General features: G+C 53.5%; 2 protein-coding genes across 2 annotated transcripts; one reads left to right on the forward strand and one right to left on the reverse strand.

The window, feature by feature from the left end:
* Positions 1-718: 718 nt before the first annotated feature.
* On the reverse strand, positions 719-7,156 carry FEM1B (fem-1 homolog B). The gene is made up of 2 exons (XM_084532819.1): positions 6,540-7,156; positions 719-3,816 (listed from the first exon to the last, which is right to left on the reverse strand). The coding sequence occupies exons 1-2, from the start codon at positions 6,785-6,787 to the stop codon at positions 2,181-2,183; spliced, it is 1,884 nt and encodes a 627-aa protein (XP_084388945.1). The 5' UTR covers positions 6,788-7,156; the 3' UTR covers positions 719-2,180.
* A 2,767-nt stretch (positions 7,157-9,923) lies between these two features.
* Positions 9,924-18,014, forward strand: CLN6 (CLN6 transmembrane ER protein). The gene is made up of 7 exons (XM_084532318.1): positions 9,924-10,061; positions 11,504-11,618; positions 12,180-12,278; positions 14,710-14,898; positions 15,010-15,065; positions 16,213-16,335; positions 17,349-18,014. The coding sequence occupies exons 1-7, from the start codon at positions 9,979-9,981 to the stop codon at positions 17,635-17,637; spliced, it is 954 nt and encodes a 317-aa protein (XP_084388444.1). The 5' UTR covers positions 9,924-9,978; the 3' UTR covers positions 17,638-18,014.
* The last annotated feature ends 99 nt before the right edge of the window (positions 18,015-18,113 follow it).

Here is an 18,113-nt window from a genome sequence, read left to right on the forward strand (position 1 = left end):
CATTATCAATTATACATGTGCAAACACAGAAAGGCAGAGCATGGCATCAAAGCTGGCTTCCAAGCACGTGGCACGGGTTAACAGAAGTCTTTTTGTGTAGCACACAAATGCTGATTCAGGTGTTGGTTCATTTTAACCAAGCCAGCCACCGGCAGCATTGCCAAGAGCCAGCTGGTGCCTGCTCACAAGGTGCTCGAGGAGCAGGGGCAAAGCTTCAGCAGCGGCGGATGCGATCCTCAAGCACTCCCCACGTCTCAAGGAGCCACAGCGAGTTAAATATGCTTTATATTTCCACCTGTCAGGCTAAAAATCACCACAGTAAATTAAAGCAAAACACAAACTGCAGGTTTCCTGATGCATCTCAGCTTGGGAAGGACATTTGGGGCAGCCCCCTGCAGGAACACGAACCCCTTCCTAACTGTTTGGGAACACCTGCTTATGCTGTAAGGCTCCAGGTGGCTGAGCGTGGCTTTGCCATTTTGCCTGACCTTCAGCTGCAAGTCGTGTCTTTTAAACTTCCAACCTACCTGAGATGTAAGTGACAGACACATTTGCACTTTAGAAGGCAGCTTCCAGCAGAATAAAGTTTGCAGCTTGGAAGCCGGCGTGTTTTTTAAGCACTTCCCATTCAGGAGACACAACAGCCAAGGCTGACAGCATCGCACAGTCTACGCGACACTATTCTTGGCACTAGGCAAAAATTAGAGCTACAGACTAATTCCACATTCAATGTTTATTTATTTGTAATACAAATAGAAACGTGTGCCCAAATCCTGCCTTAAAGTTCTACCCGGATAGTTTAAAAAAAACCTACAGAACATTCTTTCATCTTCTGACAGTTAAAAAGCTGCGTTTAAAATAAACAGAGTTCTCAGTAGCCTGTCAAAACAAGTGACATTTTACTGTTGGAGCATCTGCAACTTCTACCAAGGAGAAGTACTTTCTCAAGCAACGGTTTTAATATACAATCAGTTGCTTATCATAAAAGATCTTATGATAGGACAATTTTTTAAAAATCAGTTTTAATAGAGATTTTCATAATGAAAGGAGTAAAAATCATGAAAAATTCTCCAGTCCAATTCGGGGAGGCACAGACTCCACGCTTGTTGGAAAAACCAGCTTCAAGCAGTATCACGCTCCAAAGGAAGACTCTCTTTGGCGACAGACTACTCCATTAGGAAGATACAGCATTTGGAATCCAGAGTGCACTTTTACATACTTTGAGTCAAAAAAAAGGTGCGTGTTGATCATTGGAACAACAAAAACAAGTTAAAAGCGTTTTGAAATGTTGGGACACACACAAACACAAATACCCTATAAAATTTCTAGGTATCCATGCATGTTCTTTATATATGAGCAACTTAGCTACGTAAAAAGAAACCATGGTTCTGGTTCGTTTAGATCAATGTGCAAGTTCATTTTTCAAAAGTTATTCCGTATTTACTGTAGCATTGGAAGCAGAGAGCTTGATGTTTCAACTTTTATTAGATGAATACACCACAGCTGAATTTAAACCTGTATTTCCTAACAGAGCATTCCTTACTTCTGTAGCTGTTGATAACTGCTGTTCAAAATTTAATTTAAAAAATAAAATAAAACTCAGATGTTACCAACATCTTCAGCATTAACTGAAAGGCATAAAAAGACGGTGAGGTATGAGAGCAGCGGACTGCTCTGTATGTTGAGACTTCATTTTTAACTACCACGTAATTTCCATATTTTTTTTTTTAATCCTACCTCACTTCAGGAAGTTTTAAAATTTGTAAAGCCACTGCCTCAGCAGCAGCGTGACAAGGGCTTTCAGAAGTGCCTTTGTGTATAACTACTTAAAGCAATCTTCAGCAGAGATGTGTGTTTGAAACAAAACATTCTGCACCAGTTATATTGGGAATCTTTTCCTTTTGTTTATAAAAACAAGAGATAACAAAACAGTTATTACTTTTTTTAATTAAAAGAAATGACCAAAACCTCCAACACCAGATTTGACTACAGGAAAATTTTGTGGCTTTTTTTTTTTTTTTTCCCCCCCGAGATCTGCATGAGAACTGAGGCTGCAGACTGAATCCAAAGGAACCAAAGTGACAGAAGAGAGAAACACAACTCCATGTACACACATATATTCTGTGGTCTGCAACGGATGTCGTGATGGGATAGCACCACCATGAAAGATCTTATGTGGCCTAGTGAAACTTGACAAATTCTTCCAGAGTTCTGGGGATCTGGTTTTGGTAGCTGATGTTATAGATCCGTACTGCTCGGGCAGCCAGGCACTTGAGACTCAGCTTCATTTGAGTTTTAAGGAGTATTTCAGACACCCCCGTTGTACTTTTATCCAGGGGGGTTTTCTTCTGCTTATTCGTCATGTCTGTGTGAGCACCAGCCTCCACCAGGCTAATGATGATGGAATGCAATGTCAAGAAGTCGCTGATGGGCCGGTGGTACTGGACGATGATGTGGAGCGGGCTGTTTCCTTCGTTGTCCACAGCGTTCACGTCGGCACCACAATCCAGCAAGAGCTTTGTGACAAGCGCGTTCGGAAAGCTGCAGACATCATTCGTGTGGAAATCATCCACGGGTGTGCTGGAATTGACAGCGTGATGCAGCAAGCTGGAGCCGTCCCGCGTCCTGGGATCGAGATGAATCAGGTTGTAAATCTGCTTGTTGATCCGCGACTGATCCTCCTCGCTGCACTGGGTCTTGGTGGAGATGCAGACCAAGTAGAGGAAGGTAAAAATGTTGCATTCGTAGTTGTCCATGGCTGTGTGGATGTCGGCGTCCTGGGTGGTTTTGATCCGGGACATGCCCTGCTCTATTTCCAAGACGCTGCACCTCAGGACACTCTCGATGTCCTTGGCTTTAACGGGCTCGTTTAAGTGAATCATCTGAGAAAAGACTTGGGCAAACCTCAGGAGGTCCTTATGCGTGTTCCTGTTGCCTTTTTGCCTCAGATGCAAGGCATGGAGCCACAGCTTGATACACTGCTCAAACTCCATGTTGTCTGCGTACACAGCCCCCCGGTAAATAATGGGGTGAGACACATCGATATTGTCCGAGCCCAGGATTCTCTCCCGCACAATGAGGCCTTCCATGTGAAGGGCATCTCTGTCCTGCCTTATCAACTCTAATTCCTGAGGAGTTCTGCATTCAGTCCTGTTTCCATAGGCCTCGATTTGCGGAAGAACCTCCTTCTCGATGATGTTCTCGCTGTCTCTGTACCTCTCCAGCATGGCCAGGTACAGGTAGTGGTAGGTCTTCATGATGTCGTAGTTTTCCCTGTCGTTCGCAAACGAGGCGCCCAGCAGCTCCAGCGCCTCGATCCGGCTCCTCCGGTCGCAGTCGGCGTGAGCCAGCAGCAGCTCCACCACGTCGGCCTTGCAGCTCTCGGCGGCCACCTTCAGCGGGGTCATGCCGTGCCCGTTGACCATCATTGCCGCCTTCCACTTGACCAGCTCCCTGACGATCTCCAGGTGGCCGGCCTCGGCCGCGAAGTGCAAAGCCGTGGCGCCGCAGTGGGCCTTGGCGTTGGGGTCCGCGTGCTGCTCCAGCAGGTACCTCACCACGTCCGTGTGGCCTTTGTAGGCCGCGATCATGAGGCAGGTGTTGTCGTACTTGTTGGCGATGCTGATGTTGGCGTTGTTCTCCACCAGGTACTTGACGATGTCCAGCCTGCCGTCGAAACACGCGGCCCTCAGGGGAGTGGAGTTGGTCACCGTGGTGTGGTTGACGTTGGCGCCGTGGCTCACCAGCAGCTTGACCACCTCGAAGTGCCCGGCCCCCGCTGCGCACCACAGAGCTGTCGCTCCATCGATGACAAAGCTGAGAAGGGAAGGGCAGAGAGAAGCCGTCAGAGGGCTGCGCTTTGAGAAGAGCAAGGGATCTCTAAAAAAGAGCCAAGCACCGTGCCGCAGGCAGGCACCCAGCCACCAGGAGGTATTTTACAGCTACCCTGAATCTAAAAGCGAGGGGACTTGGTGGATTAGCCAACAGGAGCCTTACCCAGCACAAGGACCTCCTCAAGGAAGGAGAGATGGGAGCTGAACTTCAAAGCAGCCCAGGGATTTAGCCACAGCTTGCACTAGTACTTCCCGGGCTGCTTTGAAGATCCTACCTGCGAGCTCCAGCCCCCAGCCTACAGCAAATTACCACGTCTTTGATCCCCTGTGCCAGAAGCTGGCACGTTCGAGGAACGGATAAAGCTTAAATTCAGCTACTGACAAAGAGACTCCGAACTCGGGCACGGGCAACAGCACAGCTGGGCAATACGCCGGCTGTGGCAGCAAGCCTGGCCCTGGGGATTTCAAATCACTTCTCTGGGTCTCTGCAATTGCCACCCCTTCCGCTGTGCCGACGGTTTTTGGTGTGAGGGAGCACGCTGCAAACAGGCCAGTGAGCAGGTTAAAAAAGCAGAACTCGAGGAATAAAGTAAAATTCACAAAAGCAGAAGCTATGCGAAGCTGGACGGCCTCGCAGATCTGTTTTACATTACGGCCTTGCAGACAGCTCGCTGGCACTGGTGAACGTGGGGACAGCTAACTTCAGCGAAACCTCACGGCTTCCTGAGCTGGTCTCATTCCCAATCGCAGCGCTGTTACCTACACAGATAAGGCTGATGGCCTCTCCATTCCCCCCAGCCCTTTGAAGTAGCCCTTAAACGCAGAAGCAGGCGGTGCAGCTAATATACATTCAAGGCACATCCCAAGGCGCAGAGGAGGGACAAATATCCGATTTCCTGATGCCCAGAGAGTCACATTTTCCAAAATTAAAATATCACGGGAACACCGACTCAACGTGAAGCTGGGCTGCAATTTTTATCATTTTCCAAAGCCCTCGCGTGGCTGCACAGGAGCAGCTGCCTGGCCGTCTGGAAGCCCAGCACCTCCAGACAACACTTGAGAGGCTGTTTAAGAGCTCTGGCAGGCAGAGATGTCTGCGTAACCAACGTGGCTACCTTTGTTCACAGCAAGAAGTGCCTTATTTTGCACCAATATAACCACATTAAAGTACTTTTGTGCTGAAGCAGTAAGGCAGGATCTAAGGCTCGCTAGCGAACAGAGGGCAATTTATCGGTGTGCTGCAGGTCCGGTTACAAGTCGAAAGCCCGGAGCCCAACCCAGTGGGGTTTCTGTGCCACCTTATCACAAAAATGAAAATCATGCCAAGCATGAGCTGGGATCATGTGCTGCCTTTCTTCTCAGCAGGCTGTGACTCCTACTGAGGCCAGGGAAGAGGTAACGGCACACTGCGCCCATTGTATCCCAAACAACACCTCCTTTAAGCTGTGTCTCTGTCAGGCAGAGGCTCCGGCAAGCAGATCGCCACCCCATCGATGCTCAGCAGGCAAGAAAATTCAGCAGCAGAGGGGGAAACGGCTCTCCCTGCCTGCTCTGCCAACAGAAGAACTTCCCTTATCTGACATCAGGGCAGGCACAACCCTAGGGAGTCTCAGCCACTTGTGAAAAGAGGGCTGGAAGAGGGAACAGAAAGCCAGAGGGAAGCCAGTTCCTGCCCCTCATTCAGCAAGCAAGAACCAAATCGGTCTCTCCCTGCGTTGGGCGGAGCTGTGCAGACACAGCTACAGCCCGTAAAGCTGGAGCCAGATGAAAGATATCAGGAGGGGGGGCAGTGTGATCCCGCCCCGTATCTGATGGGAGCTGCACGCAGTCAGCTACCTGCAAAACCTGACGCTGTTCAGAGGGCCAACAACGTACCTGCGGGCTTAGTCAGCCGTATTTTTAAGCATGACGTAGGGACGACTACTTGGTGAGCGTTGTGGGAGATTTTATAAACAGGAGAGGTAAGGAAGGTCATGGCAGCACAGCTCAGGGAGGTGTGAGCACGACTCTGTGCAGATTTAATGGGAGGATGAGCAGCATTACTCCAAAAATGTGACAGAACAGTGACCATGCTCGCTTAGTGATGTGCCAAAAAGTTCACACTGGTGCTGTGAAGACTCAGAAGTGTTTACAACCAGGCTTTTTGCAACGACCTGGCTGCATCTCCCCAAACAACCCATTCAGAGGGCTCGGCAGCAGTGTTGGTGGCAGAGCAGTGCTCGTTTCTCTTTCCTTTCACCACCGCTGTTCACCAGAGCTGGGCTTGGGGTTTGTACCAGTGCACCCAGCTCCCTGCATAGCTCCTGCCCTAAAATGCCACGTGTGCCTCCTGGTCACCACCTTTCCCTTCTAGTCACCACCTGTCCCTCCTGGTCACCACTTTTCCCTCTTGGATGCCACTTTTTCCTCCTGGTCACCACTTTTCCCTCCTGGCTGCCACCTTCCCCTCCTGCCTATCCCCACAGTGACGGGTGGCGATGAAGAATCGCCTCCCCTCACCTCGTGCCCTTCCCTGACCCTCACTTAGTGCCTCCAGAGGCGCACCACACCACACCACACCGCGTGATGTCACAGAAAAACCCTTTTGGCCACCAGCCTCACCCCCGCGGCCCCCAGATCTCCTCACCCAGCCTCATCCCCTACATATGCGACGCTCGAGGACGAAGCCGGGCGAGGCGTGACGCCCCCCAAAACCCCTCCACCTACCCGTCGAAGCGCACCGTGCCCGTCTGCTGGGTCTGCACGCGGTAGTGCTCGAGGAGCAGCCTCACCACCTTGGCGTGGCCGTTGCGGGCGGCGATGATGAGCGGCGTGGAGCGCTGCCCGCCGTGCTGGCTGACGTAGCCCAGCAGGTACTTGATGTCGCTCTCGGAGCGGTTCAGCAGCAGGGCGGCCAAGGTCAGCACCCTGCCCTCGCTCGCTGCCTTGTAGACGTACCCTGCCAGCCCCTCCATCGCCGCCTCCTTCTCCTCCTCCTCCTCCTTCTCCTTCTTCGCCTCCTCAGCCGCCACCACCCCGGCTCCCGGCTCGGGCTGCGGCTCCGTGCCGCCTCGGGGCACATGCGGCCCGGCCAGCCCCACGCTGAGGGCCGGGAGCCCGGCGGGGCCCGCACCCGCCGCCCGCCGCCTCACCCCAGGCCCATCCCCGTGGGCCGATGTCCCCGCCGGGATTCGAACCCGCGGCCCCCGTCTCCGCCTCTGCTGCTGCTGCTGCCGCCCCCGGGGGGATTCGAACCCGCGACCCCCGGGATATGGGAAGGGGGTGGGGGGGGCACCGGGGGGCAGCGCCGGGAGCGCGGCGGGCACCGGGCGTCCGCGGCCGCTCCGCCCCCGCCGCCGACTCCGGAAGGGGGAAAGCGGAAGGGCCGCGGCGGGCACGGGTGTTCCGCGGTCCCTGCCGGCAACGGGAGGCAGCGAACGGGAGTTCCGGGGGCTGCAAGGGGCCTAGGGGAGGGGGGGTTTGGGGCTGTGCTTCCCCCCCCCCCCGGGTCCATGCCCAGCCTCTGCGGGGCTCCTCCTGCCCTCCTCAGGCCTGGGATTGGGTTTGGGTTGGATTTGTTTGCAGTTGGGTTCAGGCTGAATTTATTTTTTTATTATTATTTTGTGTGTGTGTGTTTATTTTTACAGAACAAAGCAGCAGTTTTTACCCACCCGCCTGTGGGCTGCCTGTGCCCGGCCTCAGAGCCTCGTCCCCAGATCCAAGTCCTTGCTGTGCAGCCCATCAGTGGTGTGCCCCCGCCATTCCCCTCAGCACGTCGTGGCCACCAAGCCAAGACCCCCCAGAAGCTCCCACCACCAAACCAGGACCCCCAAGCAGCCCCCACCACCAAACCAAGACCCCCAGGTAGCCCCCACCACCGAACTGAGGCTCCCCACCACTGTACTGGGACCCCCTGGCAGTCCCCACTACCAAACCAGGACCCTCAGGCAGCCCCCACCACCAAAGTGGGGCTCCCCACCACCAAACCAGGACCCCCCAGTAGCCCCCACCACCAAAACAGGACCCCCAAGCAGCCCCCACCACCAAACCAGGACCCTCAGGCAGCCCCCACCACCGAACTGGGGCTCTCCACCACTGTACTGTGACCCCCTGGCAGTCCCCACCACCCACCACACCCCAAGGTGCTGCTGAGGACACGTCAAGTAAAGTGATAGGTGACCCCAAGGCAGCCCCAACCACCAAAACGGGGCTCTCCACCACTACTGGGACCCCCTAGCAGCCCCCACCACCAACAGCACCCCAAGGTGCTGCTGAGGGCACGTCAAGTAAAGCGATAGGCGACCCCCAGCCTGCGCCGCCACCTGCCGCGAGCCATTGTGCTGAAGGGGATACGGTGTCGGCCGTATGAATAGTTAATTTAACGCCGTGCAACCAGAGCCCGGTGGAAAGTTGCGAGGCAGCTGGGCCCCCTGCATTATGCATGGCAGCGCTGGCCAGGCCGCACATCGCCAAAACGAGCGCTGAGGAGATTGGGGGCGATGCTGGGCTGGAGGCGGTCAGCGCCGCGGTGTTCAGTCAACGGGGATCAGCTCCTGACAGGCACACGCGCCCCCGAGCTGCAGCCCAACAAGCAGGGTTCACGCTCGGTGTCAGCGGAGCCTGTCTCCATTACATCAATGATCTCCTCCACTTCGCAGGCTTTTTGTTTTAACCAACCAAAGCCACGGCTGCCCAAGTGTACAAGAAGGTGCCTGTGGTGGAGCACTGCCACCATCCCTCGTGTCCTGCAGCCTCATCGCCTTCAGCAGGAATCCCCTCACTCCAAGCTGGCTGCACTCAGGACCACAGTTTGTCAGTGTGGCGCAGTCTGAAGTTATTATTCTACAATTACCCTCTCATCTACGCAAATTCACACTGACAAAGAAACAAAAACATGAGTGTTTCAGTGGAATTACTGCAGTGCAGCCAGCGAGGGGCTGATCCTGAGGGTGCGTGAGCCTACGGAGGTACTCCGTGAGCACACGGAGGTACTTCAAGGCCAGTAGTTTTTGTTTCTTTATCTGAGGAGCCCTGAAAGAGTTAAACATTGTGCTTCTCCCCTTCCTCTACTTTAAAAATAGCAAAGATTATCTGAGTGTGCTTTGGACAGGGAAAGCGAGTAAGCTGCCCGGCTTTTCCCTGTGGAACAGAGGGACAGACCGCCGAGGGGAAGGCCGTGGGCCCGGCCGATTCCCTGAGCACTGCCCCTCCGAAAAGCTGGGCTCACGGCTCCTCTCCAACACCACGGCAGCTCCTTTCTGCGCCCATCCAGCCCCGGGTGCCGGGGGTCCCTGCGGTCTGCAGGGTGTGGGTGAAAGCTGGAGCAAACACCACGAGAGCGTTGCGCATTATTGTGCTCGGATCCAGGAAATAACAGCACTCGGAGCTTTTCCTCCACACCGCCCAGCCCCAGCACCAGGCTGCCAAGGAGGAAGAGGCAGCAGGGTGGCACTGGGCCCACACGGCGATGCCCAGCCGGGCTGCTCCCCGTTTTGGGGCTGAACCACGGGGATTTCAGCCCCGGGCCCACACAGCGATGCCCAGCTGGGCTGTTTTGGGGCTGAACAGCAGGGATTTCAGCCCCGTCACTGATCTTTTGGGGCAGCGCTGCGTGCAAACGCAGGACAAGTGTCAGTGTGTGTGTGCTTGGTGCTTATAGTAATAAAACGATAATAAAAACGATAAAAATACAGGAATGGAATATAAATAAATAAATAAATAAATAAAGGAATGGCACCAAAAATAATAAAATGACGAGAAGAGGACTAAAGAGAATAAAAATACTATTAATGAAAAAAATAAGAAATGAAAATAAAATGGTGAAAAATGAAATATTGATCCTCCAAATAATAAATAAATAAATAAATAAATAAATAAATGGCACCAAAAATAATAAAACGACGAGAGGAGGCCTAAACAGAATAAAAATCCAATTGATGAAAAAAAATAAGAAATGAAAATAAAATAGTGAAAAATAAAATTTTGACCCTCCAAATCGATTCCAGGAGCGGTAACGAAGCCCCTAAAGGCCCCCCTTTTGTGTGTCCCCCCCCCACCTCCCAAGGCCGCGCAGCCGCCGCCCGCCCCCGGCGCCGAGGCGGGGCCCGGGCGGAGCCGCTCCGAGCCGAGCCGGGCCGGGCCGGGCCGGGCCGGGCTCCCCGGGCTCATGCAGGGCTCGGCGAGGCGGAGGCCGTTCCCGGCGGCTGCCCCGGGCTCCCCGCAGCCCCCCGGGCCGCTCTACCCCGGCAGGTGAGCGGCGGGGACCGGGGGGGGGACGGGGATAGAGGCGGGGATGGGACCGGGGCTGTTTTAGGGACGCCGGAGCCCCGCACCCCAGCAGCATCCCCCCGCAGCGTGCCCCAACCCCATCCAGCAGCCTCTGGGGGATCCTGAACCCCCCCCAAGCTCCCCCAGGACACCCCAGCGTCATCCTGACCCCACACCCGGGTTGGGGTCCCCCCAGCTTCATGCATCTCCCCCCTGCACCCCAAGCCGGGTTAGGGGACCCCATCTCCCCCCTGCACCCCTCTGGGATCATTATGGGCTCCCCTCCGATACCCCAGCCCCATCCAGCCCCCCCATCCCAGCTCATCCTGGGCTACCTGGGCTCTTATCCCGGGTCCTGCCACCTTATCCTGGGTCCCCCCACCTTATCCTGGGTCCCCCCACGTTGTCCTGGGTCCCCACACCTTGTCCCGGGTCCCACCACCTTCCCCGAGATGCTGCAGTGGTCCGGGGTGTCCCACATCAATGGGGTCTCCAGCCTCGTGCAGGTTTAGCCACGGCTTGCGGAGGGAACCCCAACTTCTCAAGGCTTTGACAGCTTCTCCCCAGCTCCCTGGGGCCGTCCTGGCTCACCCAGGACATCCCAAATTTTACGGGACGCCACCACCCTGCCCATCCCTCGCTGCAGACCCCATGCTCTCGTAGCACAGCTCCTGGCTGCCTGCTCCCCCTCCACTCTCAGCACCAGGGAAGAACCGAGGGAGCCAGAGGGCTGCTCGATGGAAAAACTTCCTTGGGCTTGGAGCAGCCCCTGCTCTGCAGAGGTAGAGGACAGAAGGATCTCCAGAGAGGAGGATGAAGGTGACAGCGCATCCTGAGCATCCCCGGGCCCCAGCACCAGCGGGCACGGATACTTTTTTAAGCGTTTGGCAGAAGTGCCCTGGGAGTTTAATTTTGCTTTGTCATGCAAAAGTTAAAAATAGGTGCACTTAATTCAGCACTTAAGCTTCTCATCCTGCCTTTATGCTCCCTTCTCGGCTAGGGAGAGCCTTCTTACGGGGATGCGCCAGCTTTTACTCGTGCTGCTTTGTCTCCTCCTCTCTTTGGAGCCTCAACTTCGTAAATGTGCCACAGCTCTCCGAACATCTGCCAGGACAGCGCAGGTTTTGGGTGGGGACGCAGACCTGGAGCCTGCTCCCTGCCTCCTCAGGGACCTGTTGCATGACCCCAGGTATTTGGGCTGTTTCCCCATCCCTTATCTGCTGCACGTCCGCAGCAGGCGGCGGCAGTGCTGCTGCACAGAGCCAGCAGGGCTCTGATACACCCAAACAGCTCACCCAAAACACTCACTCTTGACAAAAATCTTGAGGAGAGGGAGAAATAATCTTAGTGGTGCAAAACTGGAGCGATCCCCATCCAGAAAGCGGCGGTGCTGGGCTGACACGGTGACTTTTGTCCCCCTCCAGGCATGGAGCTGGCAAGAACGAGGACACCTTCAAGACCTCCCAGTTTCACCTTGATCTCTGGTTCTACTTCACGCTGCAGAACTGGGTGCTGGACTTCGGCCGTCCCATTGCTATGGTGAGCACAGCAGGCTCGCTGCTTTGCTGGCCTCGCACTCATTTGGGGTGGCCCAGAACTTCCCCTGCAGAGGGGTGAGCTGATTTCTGCACCCAGGGGACACCCTGGAGGAGCTGTCCTTGAAACGAGGACCACCACGAGGTGTTGGTGTGGGGTTCCAGGCACAGGGAAGGTATCTGGATAACGCGGTTCTGCACCACCTGTCCCACAAATTTACATTTTCATAGCATAAATGTTACCTGGAGAGGTTTCTGCTGCTCTTCCCTGTACCTGGATAGCCTGAGCCTGGGGTTCCTGCTGACACCTGAACATGACAGCACCATAGCAGAGATCTGCTGCTGTCGGATTCCCCGGTGCTTTCTCACTCCCTGGGCCACACAACATCACAGCCTCAGCTTTTGGCAGCGCTGCAGGAGCGAGGGGTTTAAGTCCAGAGCAAAGGTCTTCTCCCTCCCTGTCCTGGAGCTTGTTACAGGGCTGCAGGTGCTTCGAAAACCAAGCACGGTAACTGGGAGCTGGGTCACGGGGATGTCCTGATGTGCCTTTTTCCCCTCTCCTCAGATAATCCTGCCTTTGGAGTGGTTTCCTCTAAACAAACCGAGTGCTGGAGATTATTTTCACATGGCTTACAACGTTATCACACCCTTTCTTCTGCTAAAGGTAAACCTCAAGGCTTTGGTGGTAACTTTTTAAAATATCACTAGTTGTAAAAGCAGGGCAAGTACCACTGCTTTGTAAAGGCTAAGAATTTCTTAGGAACTTACTGAACAAAGGAGAAGTTACTCACACACTCCTGCTAGTGATTGGTCCTACTGTATACTCGAGGTTTTCTACTCCAGCAAGAATTTATGATGCCAGTTAAGGACTGAAGCAGTGCCCACCTTCATACAGCTCACAGACCATCTCCCCACCTCTCTGCATGCTGGAAAAAACATTTTTAACAATTGTCCAGTAGCCAGCCACAGGCAATAGATGAGACAAATCACGTAGTCTCTTGCTTTTGTGCAGTTTGTTGGCCACGAAGCAGTAGGAGACCAGGCTGGCTGCTCTGCCTGTGTTTTACGGGCTGGAACAAACCTGCTCAGACTGGGTTCTGCACGTTCCCCTGGCAGCTCAGCCTCCTGCCTTTGACAGCAGCACAGATTCGAGGAGAAGGCTGTAGAAATTCAAGCCCAGCAGAAAGCCTTTTGCTCGTTACCCCTGCTCCCTGAATATACAAAGCAAGGCACGTGGCTCGGAAACTCCAGATTCAGGAGAATTCAGAGCCCTTCACCTTGGCTGACCTAACGTGTGTCTGTGATGACGTGAGCCCACAACTTAAAAACCTTCCCAGACAGCTGGAGCTGTAGTAGATTTTCTAAATTGCTCAGTGCTTAATTACACTTGCTCTTTGACATCAGAATCATATCTTTAGCTTGACTTTATCTAGCTTCATCTGCCAGCCACCGGATTGTGCAGACCGTTTATGAGGTTAGACTCCAGTATCATTAGAAATCTTTTCATATTAAATACTTAGCAGCCAGAAGATAGGAGAAAGCAATTATAAATGTATTTTAACCTTCATTAGCTGGAAAGTAAATTATGTCCCAAGATGTAAATGCTTTTCTCTCTCTCCTGAGTCTGCCTGGGAGGTTTTAAACACCACTGTGGCCGGAAAGAAATATTCAGCACCTGGTCCTCTGGGGGAACCTAATGCTATGAAACTTGGTCAGACCTGTCCGAGCCTGACACAGCTGATTTCTGCAGGCTCAGTACTCTGTCAGGTTAAAACCTGCTGCCTTTGGTGCATTTCTGTTACCTGCTGTCCCCCCGAAGGACACCTCCAGCTTTCTCTCTCCATCAGAGCAGAGCTTCCCCGAGCCTTTTGTTCTCCTCCCCTCTCCCTGAATCCTCTGACGTTCACGCAGCAGTTACAGAGAAAGGGAAAACTAAGCCTCAAAATTAATTACAAATAAGGAGCTTTTCCCTGTTTATGCAGACGAAGGGCTGCAAAGCTGCTTTGGCAGCACAGGGAGGCAGAGGATCCTCCAGCAGATGCTCGGAGAGGGGCTGGATCCCAAAGGCTGAAGCACCTTAGCGATGTATTTGGAGACCTTCCCCGCTCTGCAAGCTGAGCAGGGAGCTCCGTGTGAGTTAAGCCACCCTTGTTTCTCTTCTCCAACCGGGCTTGCAAGATCTCGCCGCAGGCTCCCTGGGCTCCACGTCAGCCTCACGTGCCTGCCTCCACCCAGACCCGGGCAGACCACAAGATGGGACAGGGAGAGCTCGTCATTAAATCCGCCGCTGGTATTCCCAGGGCTGCCTCACCCACAGCCCCGGTGTGTCAGCAGGCAGAGTTTTCTTACATAGCAGATTGGTTGAAGCCTCTTCTTTAGAGCCAAACACACGGGGAGGGTTGAGTCCAATTCCATTAGGAAGAAAAAAAAAAAACAAAACAACACCACCAATTCACCAAGAGGCCTCTGAAAGCGATCCAGCAGAGGTACAAAGGAACAAGTGTCTGTGCCGAGCGCCGTGGGAGTGCTGCTGGAGGTTCTGCTCGCCACTGGAGGGCACAGGGAGGCTTCCAAAGAGGCAAGGAGCTCTAGAAAGCAGCTGCCTTTTTGTTTCTAATTAATCATGGTTTGATCACATCTGGTGGCTGAGCTGCTTTGAGTGCTGCAGTAGAAGTGCCGGGACACTGCTGCAGCCGAAGCCTTGGCTCAGGTGAGGGTGCTGCTTTGCAGAAAGCTTCAGCAAGGCCAAAAATGTGGTTTGTTTGTTGCAAAAAGGAAGAGGAGTGTGTACTGGAAACTGAAAACCACCCAGGCTGGTAGAAACACGTCTGAGATGTTTGTAGGGAAAGCAGCTGTGGTCAGGGAAGCGCATTCCCTTGGGGTCGGTCACACTGATCTGCCTGGGGTGGACACATCCAGGCAGGGTGCTGGCAGCTGTGGGCAGCAGCTCACCTCTGCTATGGCAGCGAAACATCTCTGCAGGTCTCAAGGTGACGTTTCCAAGCCCTTGTAAAAGTGGGAGAGGGCTGAGTTCGTCACGGCCTCACCCCTCTGTGCTCATACCTCCTGACTGTTCACCATCTCTGCGCTTTCAGCTCATCGAGCGCTCCCCTAAGACCTTGCCACGCTCCATGGTGTACGTCAGCATCATCATGTTCGTCATGGGCGCGAGCATCCACCTGGTTGGGGACTCTGTAAACCATCGCCTGATTTTCAGCGGCTACCAGCACCATCTGTCTGTAAGGGAGAACCCCATCATCAAGAACCTGAAGCCGGAGACACTGGTAAAGAGGACGTTTTAGACAAGCACTTAAAACAAGTATTAATTGCTTGTTCTCGTTTCGCGGTGCTCTGTTCCCTTTTTGCCCTTTTAAATCTGTTTCGTTGCATTGCAGATTGATTCCTTTGAGCTGCTGTACTACTACGATGAATATTTAGGTCACTCGATGTGGTAAGCAATTTCCAGCCTATCTGGTGGCCCCAGCACAATGCAAGGAAAGGCAGGCCAGGGCTCTTTGTAGGTTAATACGTAAAAAATAAAGCACAGCTGATGAGAGCCGGCCAGGGATAATATTCTCACAGCTAGTGTAATTACAGTGGCTCTCTCCCTTGGAAAATTGCCCATTCCTGCTAGGTTTTTTTTTTCTGCCCCTGTCATTCTCACTGATATTTTGAGGATGTGCAGCTTGTTTGACAGCTGTGGGGAGCAGCAGGAGCAGCCCTGCTCTTCTCTTCCCCCAGCCACCTTTCCCAGGCCAGCTACAGTGCCAGGCTGAGGCCGCTGAAGACTTGTTGAGGGTTTTGCTCTGCTGGAGACCAGCTGAAACAGCCTGATTTTGCCCTGTCTCACTGGCCCTGTGCTTGTTCTCCTCCTCCACCACGCAGCCATTTGGTGACCCTGCGGCCAGAGGGCAGGCGCCCTTGTGTCTGCAGTGGCAGAGGCTGCTTGGCCACGCTGCTCCCGTGGTAATTCAGGGACAGATTTCACCACCACAGCAGCAGTGCTGCCCCAGGCTGGTCCTACAAGCACCGTGTGCCTGGTTCTGTGTGACTGCGTGCTGCCTCACCCCCAGTGCAAGCACACCCCGTGCTCAAGCCTCTGCAGCCCAAGAGCTCTGCCCTTTATCCGCTGCTGGTTATCCTTACACATCCCAGGCAGGGGACAGGGAGATCTCTCCCCTTTTCAGGTTGCTTTGCTGTTCCTCAGGCAGCATGAAGCAAATCCCAAAATTAAAAACAAAACTTCTAGCTTGTTCAGATCCTGGTCTGCATCCTGCTTGCCTGCCGTTCAGCTTTTGGCACATCACAGCTCACCCCCCTGCCCTCACGCAGCCTTCTGAGCCCGCGAGGGCAACAACCACAAGTGTTGGGCTGAGCACTTGAGCTAAACAGCAAATTCTGGCCTTTCTTTCCCATGAGGGCCCCACAAGTCTTGTTACCTTCAGCAGCCCCACACCAGGCTGTTTTCAGCAGCTGTGACGCTGGTTGCACCTTTGCAGCCACCATGGCACAGGAGGGGAGGTAAACCAGGGCTCGGCGCACCGCGGTGCCGCTTTGTGGGGTCACACCACCCATGGGAGCTCTGTCTCTGCTCGCAGGTACATCCCTTTCTTTCTGATCCTGTTCATATATTTCACCGGCTGCTTCACTCCTGTTGAAGATGAGAGCAGGATGCCGGTGGCTGCCTTGTTGCTGATGGGGCCGAGCAGCCTTTATTACTGGTAAGTGGCTTCTGTCCTCTTGGAGAGGTGCGGGATGAAGGGAGCAGCACAGGAGGCTCTGCAGGGTGCAGCAGGAGCTCTCCCAGAGCAGAAGTTGCTGTAGCTCCTCCTATGCAAGCCTGGAAAAATCAAATCTCATTTCAATGGGCAGCCTGTGTAGCCTTTACCAGCTGGGAGAGCTTCAGCACAGATTTTGGGGTGATCTCCTGGTGCCCACAGCACATCCACCTGGTCTCAGGCCATTTGTGGTAACAAGGATGCTCTCACCAGTGGTACAGAGACTTTATGTAGAGCCCAGGCTGCCTGCCTGATGCTGTTACGCTGCCTCCTTGGCTTGCCCTGCAGGTCCAAATAGCCTTTTGAGAGAGGTCTTATTTATTTCTCATTTTCAGTAGCCTCATCTTCCCAAACTGTTTCCCTGATGGCAGCCAAACAACTTCCCATTCATCTTCAGAGATGATGCTCTCTCTTGCTTGTGGCTTTGCCCCCCCTGCTGAGCCTGTTCTTATACAGTAAATTAATTTTTGATAGTCAAAATCATCAGGATGATTTGGTCAGTTCCCAGTTACCCCACTGCACTTCCTTTAAATACATCAGCGTGAGTCTCTGCAATTTGTGTGCTGGTGATTTAAGACGCATTGAGTGCAGTTCCTCTCCTTCCTCCTGGCAGCCCAGCAGCTCCTCAGCAAGGTCTCTGCAAGGAGGCACCCGTTTGCTAACCCCACCTGCCCCTCCACCCACGTGGGCTCTCCCAGGAGCTGTCATCCCAAACATCTGTTTTCTTCTGCTCCTGATGAGTTTGCTGCCTCTCCCCCAATTCCTGCTTTAATAAAGGAAAAATACGTAGGATACTTACTGCTAGGAGCTCTTACTGTCAACTACAAACAGCCTGGACAACTACTCGTGCAAAATGTGAATTTTAGGGCTGCCCAAGGCAGCAGCACAGCTCGGCTCACCTGGCTGCAGAGCCCAGCTCCCCACGAAGAGCACTGACGGCTCCTTTTGCTTTGCAGGTATCTCGTGACAGAGGGGCAGATCTTCATCCTCTACATCTTCACTTTCTTCGCCATGATGGCTTTGGTGATGCACCAGAAACGCAAAGGACTCGTCCTGGACAGCAATGGGCTTTTCCTCTTCTACTCGTTCATCATAACGCTGGTCCTCATTGCTGTCTGGGTGATTTGGCTGTGGAACGACAAAATCCTCAGGAAGAAGTACCCTGGCGTGATCTATATCCCCGAGCCATGGGCTTTTTACACCCTGCACATGAACAACCTCCACGCAGGAAAGGAAAGTTTCTAAGTTTTGATATTTCTGAGTGATTCAAAGGAAAAAAAAAAATAGTTTTTCTAATGTAGAGGCATTTCAAATAAATTCCTTGACTGACGTAGGCGCAAGGCATGTCCTGTGTTACCCAGACCCAGCTAAGGAGGGGAGGTTTCGTACGAGCCCCCAAGCACAAAGGGCTGATCCTGCAGGTCCCCTACGCCCCCCTGGTAGCATTATTTTCTGTACCCGCTCACTACTCAGGTGATGGAGCTGAGCTCCTCCAACCCCGGCTGAATCCCTGTCATGGTTTATGTCCACAAAGTCTGTATCAAACCCCGGTGTGACAGAACCCACGTGGTTAAAAAATAAAGTTAATAGCAAAACAGACTGAATAAAAACGTTTGATAAAAGCCGAGTGACTTGCTGTACTTGAAGCAGTTCCCTGAGGGGAGAATCTTCATCCCAAGGACTCAAGGACCCGGTGCCTCGGGGTGTAGCAGGCTGGGAAG

Source organism: Aythya ferina, assembly GCF_964211825.1.
Source record: "Aythya ferina genome assembly, chromosome: 11".
In the NCBI taxonomy this organism is placed as follows: Eukaryota; Metazoa; Chordata; class Aves; order Anseriformes; family Anatidae; genus Aythya; species Aythya ferina.